General features: G+C 40.9%; 1 protein-coding gene across 1 annotated transcript; it reads left to right on the plus strand.

The window, feature by feature from the left end:
- The first annotated feature begins 3,448 nt into the window (after positions 1 to 3,448).
- LOC108050213 (ubiquitin-conjugating enzyme E2-18 kDa) lies at positions 3,449 to 4,199 on the plus strand. The gene has a single exon (XM_017131776.2). It carries the CDS (start codon positions 3,520 to 3,522, stop codon positions 4,060 to 4,062), a length of 543 nt encoding a protein of 180 aa, XP_016987265.1. The 5' UTR covers positions 3,449 to 3,519; the 3' UTR covers positions 4,063 to 4,199.
- The last annotated feature ends 3,427 nt before the right edge of the window (positions 4,200 to 7,626 follow it).

Consider the following 7,626-nt stretch of genomic DNA (forward strand, 5'->3'; position numbering starts at 1 on the left):
TTGATAAATCCTGCTTAATTAATTTGTGCTTTAAGCAACACGAGCGCCAATCACCAATCGCCTTTTGGCCAAATGTCAACTGGCGAATTGGGCAACTGACACTTGTCGATAAACCCTTGCACGTCCCGCTGTCCGAATCAATTAGGAACCTTTCACGTTAATCGCGCCATATATCAGGCTCCCTATCTCTAGCTATATCTCCGGCCATCCCCCTCTAATCCCCCCTCCCCTCTCCAAGGGCCGTAAACGATACCCAGATCTTGACAAAAGGGCCCGAAAAGGTCGATGACAGGCGGCGGAAGTCAGAAGGGGAACAAAAAGGGACAAATCAGCACGCGACATTTTTCGCGCGTTGTTGCTGGTCCTGGTTTTTTTTTTTTATTTTTCGTGGGCTAATGAAGGACCAAAAAGGAGCAGAACAAAAGGCGTGAAAGTCAACGAAACCGAAGCCAAAGTGTTAAAGTACGATAAAAAGATTAAAGTGCACAAACAAACACACGGACACACTGAGAGAAAAAAGGGAGGCGACACAGCTGCAACATCCGCAATTCGCAGGCAAATTGAGATAAAACACAAAATACCCAAACAAAGACATGTAAGGATAAAAGGAGGGATTTGCAGAAGGCTCTCAGCAGGCACTAGGCAATAGCTAATAGAAAATCGGATCAGATTAGATTTAATGCGGCGACGGCTAATTTTTGGGTGATTTCTCATGGAAACGGGGAATTGCTCCAGCCCCTTTTGAATCTTTGGCGCCATCGCTCCCAAACCAACGTTGAGCTGTCAGCGGCAATACGCCGGCAATGACAGCTAAACAAATGACACAAATGCGGTGGATGTCAGTATGGGGTAGGGTTTTTCGGGGGTGTGAGGGGTGGGCTCTAGGCTGACAGACCCACACACAGATGGATATATGAGCGTATCCAGCAGTAAACTGCGAGCGCTGAACGCCGAGCGTCATCAACATTTCCGCTTCCGGCTGTTTATGCTAAAAGTATGGCGACGACAACGCCACTGATGGGTGGGTGGGTGTATCATAGCCCACCCGCTGAGCTGTCAGACGCCTTGGCTGCCAGCGCTATGTTTTTTTTCTCTGTCTTTTGCCTTCTGGATGAGGAGGCATCTATCATCCTGGGCTCGGCTTTCGCCCAGAGTTTGGCAGCTACCAAATGCTAACTAAGGGAGCCAAACTACGGGAAACCATTGATTAGGCGACAATCTGGCATGGCAGCCACTGTGATTCTCGCCTCCAGATTCATCGGAATTTCATTGGCCTTAATGGCAGTTAGGCACACTTGGGGCATCGGAAAGAAAAAAGATATTTTGTAAACACATTTTTAATACTATTAACTAAACAATTGCTTTTATATTGATTAAATGTTAGACACAAATTTACTATTATAATACCATTGTGTCCTTAAATATATTAGAGCACAAAAAATACATTTATTGACAAAACATATTAGTCTATGTAGTCAAAAAGTATTTTGCTTAATACAAATATTTTTAAAATTCATCTATAGTTGAATGTAGTTTAATATTAAATGAAATATTCAAAGCTCTTAAATATATTACCTTAAATGTATCTCGAAATAGATTTTAAATGTGATATACATAAACAAACCTTGCAAATCAAACAATACAATCAAACAGGAATAAAAAAAAATCTTAATTAAATGCGAAACAAATAAATCAAGGAAGCACTTCAAAGCTATCGGTGGCAGGAACCTCAGTTCCGCTTTGGCTTTGAAGCTGGTAGCCAACCAAACGGCAAAGGACATGACCTAGGAAGCGCCAGCTATCAATCACACTCTCCTGCTCACCCACACACACACACACACACAGATATATCCACTCACACAACCTCAGAGAGGGGAAGATGAAATAATTATGCTTAGCTGGCATTCCCGTTGCCATAGAGGTCCTTTGGCGCTCTGGTTTCATTTACATGATGATGACATCTCTGCTTATAAATAATTACACACACGCACTGCGATGCTGTCGCATACATTTTGATATTTAATTTTTATGTTTTTGTTATCTGCCAGGCAAAAGGTAAATATACTTGCTTGTTCCTTTGCTTCCGTTTGTTGGCTGATTTTTACATATTTATGAGTGGCACTGTTCCCCCGAGGGAGTATAAATCCGGGGTTGCAGTCCTGCTTCGTCCAACTAATTGAAAACTAAAATGTCAATGGCAATCTCATCATCCGGCAGTCAGGATCATTCTGTTCGACCAGACACGCCACTCACTAGTCGCTTGAGGCCATGAAATCTGCGCTATAAATATGATGGAGAGAAAAAAACCCTGCATTCTGAAATGATAAAGGCGGGCAAACAGCCCGATTTTTGCAACTCCAACGCGGCTAAGCACATAAAACGGCTTTTCATTTCGAGGGCCGGGACTTGTATCGCCATGGCTCCGGGCTCCAGTCTATAGCCACGACTATGTAGCCCCAACTCCATCTCCCAGTCGCCGGCTTCCGACCACGTTTGATCCTAATGTGCTGCTGTCAGAGCCTGTCGACGTCTGCCGGACTCTCGCCAGCTATTTTGGGGATTAATGTCAATGTGAAAGGATTTTTCCCATGCATTGGAACTCAACTAGCGCCCTTCTTCCTGCCCTCCTCAGTGGCACTTCCATTCACATTCACTCGGAGAAAGCATTGAGAATTTTTTACACGAACTAAGCACTTTCGGGAATCAAGGGAGTTACTTTCCTAACAAAATATTGGGAAAAGAGGTGGGTCTTAATTAGGAATTTCAAACCCGTCAGTCCGTTTTCATGAAGTAATAATATGGCTTTGTAAAAATGTGTCCAAAAACTGCACTTCTAAGACCATAACTTTTCGTACAGACATTCGATTTCAAAGTGGCTTACTTCTAAATGATCGTGGTTTAATTTTCTAAAAATCTGTGTACTCAACTTGATTTGTATTTTGGCGTCGATTTTTCGTCATTTTTATGATGTTACCCCTTTCCAAATTTTCGAAAATTGGCTTTTCTGAAAAGTCACCTAAAACCTGAACTTCTAAGCCCATAACTTTTCTTACAGAAACCCGATTTCAAAGTGGCATACTTCAAAATGATTGTGGTTTAATTCTCTAAAAATCTCTGTACTTAACTTGGTTTGTATTTTTGGGTCGATTTTTCGTCATTTTTATGAGCTAACCCCTTTCCAAATTTTCGAAAAATAGCTTTGCTGAAAAATTACAAAAAACCTGCACTTCTGAACCCATAACTTTTCTTATAGACAGCCGATTTCATGTGGCATATTTCTAAATGATTGTGGTTTAATTCTCTAAAAATCTATATACTCATCTTGGTTTGTATTTTTGGGTCGATTTTTAGTCATTTTTATGGCTTGACGGATTGTTTTTCAATAAAATCTTAAATAGATTGGGAATATTTTTTCGAGTTCTAACCTTGCCGGATCTCAGTAGTAGGAGTAAACAACGTTAGCTCGCAAACGGTAATACAAGCAAACACTTCCTACACAAGAAGAAAAATCATATAGCCATGGCCAAAAAGGAGGAGCTCCTTATGGAAGGGCCCAAGCGGTTAAACCGCGAGTTGGCCCTGATGCTGGAGGACAAGCAGAACCTGCAGTTCCGCAACCTGATGGTGGAGCCGAACAACATCTTCAAGTGGACCGGTCTGCTGATGCCGGTGGCCCCGCCCTACGACAAGGGCGCCTACAAGATGGAGATCGACTTTCCGCTGGACTATCCGTTCAAGCCGCCCCGCATCCACATAAACACGAGGATGTACCACCTGAACGTGAATGAGCGCGGTCAGCTGTGCGTGCCGATCCTGGAGATCGAGCACTGGATTCCCACCACGCGAATCGATCAGGTCCTGCAGGTCCTGCTGGCCACCATCAATGATCCGCAGCCGGAGAACGCCTGGCACATGGAGATGGCCGGCGAGTACCACAACGATCCGGTGCGCTTCTTCAAGATGGCCGATGCCTGGGTGGAGAAGTACAGTGAACACCGGCCCACCGAAGAGGAGCTGGCAAAGTTCGCCCGCAAGCGCAAGAAAATGATGTCGAAGGATTAGGTGATAAGGTTATCTTGGGGACTGCCTATAGCATTCTTAAAGACTATATGTTTTGGATGATGTAAACTAAATGAGTAAAAGTAATGTGCCGCCAGAAAGTAACCTTTCATATGCATTTAAATTATAGGTATTCAAAAAGAACCTGAAAATTTGTATTAAAAAATGTTCTATTAATTGATTATACTTAAAGACCTTCAATAAACATATTACATTGACTTAAAAGTTTGGTTACATAAAATTCGTAAAGAGTTATAAAAAAATTAGCAATCATCAATCAAATTAGGCATCAATCCCCAAGAATATAAAGTCACATCATCTTTTATATTATTTCCCAACTTTAAGTATTAAACTTTGCTAAGATCGTATATAATAAAGTAGCTTAATCCCTTTTATGCTCCATTCGGAACTCTATTAAAATCGCATTTGCCCGTTGTATATGGCCTCAATCAACACCCATTTATCGATATGGTATATCCGCCACCAATTGCTCGAAATTGAGTTGAGGGCTTTCTCGATTGAGTCTCCCACAGAGAAAGTCGTCTTAAATTGCTGGCGAAGCTTTTGATTTCCCCGCGAACTCGCCCCCTTTTGAGGCCTCGTCGCAGTATATGACCATCTAATTGGAAGCGTACAGTGAGCCCCAAGCGAAAGGCTGGCGGGACACTTGTGCTCCAGCCAGCTAGGATATAAATCATCCGCCTCGGCGGCAAACAAGGATGCCCCACGCGGCGTCGCCCAGCGAGCGGGCGGCATTAGCTGCCAGTGTCATTGCCATTGTCAGCGGCATATCATCGTCCTCATCCGCATTCGCATCCGCATCATCCGCCACCATCATCATCGTCATCATCCGCATCCGCATTCGTAGTCCTGTTCCTATTCGCATTCGCATTTGGTTCCGCATCAGCGTCAAAGTCCTGCTGCTGAACCGCTGAAAATCCGTGCTGTGTCCGGGGCCATATAAATTTCAGCAATGAATGAATCAACTTTACGAACATCGGGGACACATGTGACTTGCTTTACGGTCCTCCTCCGCCATCCTTCACACTTCTGGCACTGAAGAAAAATCTGAATAGAATTAAATTGGATATATATTTTTGGAAAATTCGTTATAAGAAGAGTAAAGGTTATGATTAGTATATAAAGTTATATCCATTGTTCTTATATATTTTATAAACATTTTTGCTTTAGGATTTTGTTATCGATTTGCGAATTGAATATTAAAAGTTCGAAAATCAAAAATAAAAAAAAACAAAATTTTATATAAATTATCTGGCATCTAAAATTTTTTGGGGTATACATTTTTATCTTAAATTGATTTTTTTTTCTACTATTTGAAAACCATTTATTTTCACGAACGAAAAATATTTTTTGGACATTTCAACCAAACAACAATTGTATTCTCCCTGTGTAAAATCTTATGTGTGTGCGTTTAATGTGCCTGTGTGTTTTGGGCAGTTCACTTGATATGCTCACTCGCTCTCTATCTGCATCCAAACTTGGACTTGTCAATGGCAGAAGTGGGAGTTGGGAGCTGGATGTTGGAATCTGGGGGTCTGGGATCTGGAATATGGGAGCCGGGTGATGGGAATAAGCTGCCACTATAATTACAGCAAAGGCCAAAGGCACACAGAGCCGGGCTAAAGATATTTGTATCTAGTTTCTTTACTGCTGGATTTACTGCCCAAACAGATTGAGCGGTGGGGAGGGGGATGTGGTGTGGGTGTGGGTGCCCAGATAACTGGTGTCCGAAGCAACCATTGTGAAGATGGATTACCATGGCGGCAGCGTCAACAGTTTTTCTATGTACGAGCATGTTTGTGTGGGCGGGACGGACGAGGCGTGTGTCTTGTTAAAACTGCCAACTGATTATTATCACCTTCCAACTGGCAGGCTAGTCATTGACACCCATTGCTGCGTCGTCCTTCAGCAGGGCCATCGAGGATCTGAGATGGTACACTCAGAAAAACATAATGTAGTGTATATTAAAAAAAATTGTATTAGAAAATGGTTTTCTAATCGTAAGCGGATTAGTTGGGTTGAAGTTTTTTTATCGGTTTATTCTAAATGCTAAAAAATAGTTTTTAAGTATCGCTGGGAATAAACATTTTTGTTTAGTACCATCTAAAACTTTTTTAGTTAAGATCAATTAAAAAGTTTCTACCAATTTATTATTTGCTAGAATTTTAGGGTGCTTTTTTAGAAGCAAATTAAATACATGATGTATTGTTATAAAAACTGAAAAAAAGTAAAAAGCAATAGTTTTGTTATGAAATGTTTGATATTATTTTTTTCGGTATACTTCTCCGATGTTGAAGCTTAAACTTCTCGGACTCAGCCACGCCCACCGCCCCGAGTGGCGCCCTCTAGAGTCTGTCACTGGCAGAAGTCGTTTGCTGTTTGCTTTATTTCTTTTTCCCCATCTCCATCTCCACCACTTTCTCCTTTTCCACCCACTTCATCTTGCTCTGCGGCAATGAATCGCAGTTTTTGATTAGCTACAGACAACTTAAAGGACGAAGGGGTGGAGGAGAGGGATAAGACGAATTATATAACCGTGGTAACCTCTGCAGAGTTTTTCTTTTGTTTTGTTTTACATAATACAGTCGCTACTTAATTACTGTTCTGTTTGCGAGTTTGAAATTAGGGTCCACACTTTCGGTTTTAATAGAGAAAGTAGCTTTAAAATACAAATTAACTTTTTATAAGGAAAAATTGACTTACATTTTTAATATTTTTGATATAAATTGAGAATTTTTAATTTCAAGATGTATCCATTTCTAAATCGTTAAATACATTTATATAAACTATTTTTTTTAATTTCAATATACGCTTTCACATTTTCGGTTTTATAATGAGCAATTTTGAAAACCCAATCAAAACGTATAGTTTAAAGTAAATTTGTTTAATTTACTTTGTACAATTTGAGCCTTTTAAATTGCAACAAAAATTGATTTAAGCCAAATGTAATAAAGCAGCATAAATGGTCGATCGATTTTGCATTCATTACCAAAGACGGCGGGTGGGCGTGGGCTATAACAATTTACGACCTGCGACCCATAAAATATGCAGCTTATAAATTGCATAATTTATACAGGACCTCATACAGGATAGACAAACAAAGTCAGATTGAGATATGAAGCATTGTTAATTCATAAATGAACTCGGTTGGCTGCTGTGCCAAAAGTGCTTACAAGTAAATAAATGGTGCCACGGCATAGATATAGCTACGAATGCAGGTGCAGATGCAAATATACAGATACTCAGATAACTGCTGCAAAAGAGAGCTTAAGCGGTATGTGGAGATTTCTGCTTTTGTTTTCACTGCGGAGCTTTTCCGCCGTGCGCACTGCTTGTAAAACCAATAAAATCAATTAAAAGGCACTCAACATGCAAACAATTATATGCAAATTTATTTATATACACACAGCCAACTAGAAGCACGCAATGCAACGAGTGTAAAGAAAGCACTGTGGAAGAGGAAGAGGAGCAGAGTGAAAGTCAAAGCTGAAAACGGTTTTATACCTGTCAAGTGTGTGCTAGATGTGCATATTCCGTTTGCAAAAC

Source organism: Drosophila rhopaloa, unplaced genomic scaffold (assembly GCF_018152115.1).
Source record: "Drosophila rhopaloa isolate 14029-0021.01 unplaced genomic scaffold, ASM1815211v1 contig_163, whole genome shotgun sequence".
Lineage (NCBI taxonomy): Eukaryota > Metazoa > Arthropoda > Insecta > Diptera > Drosophilidae > Drosophila > Drosophila rhopaloa.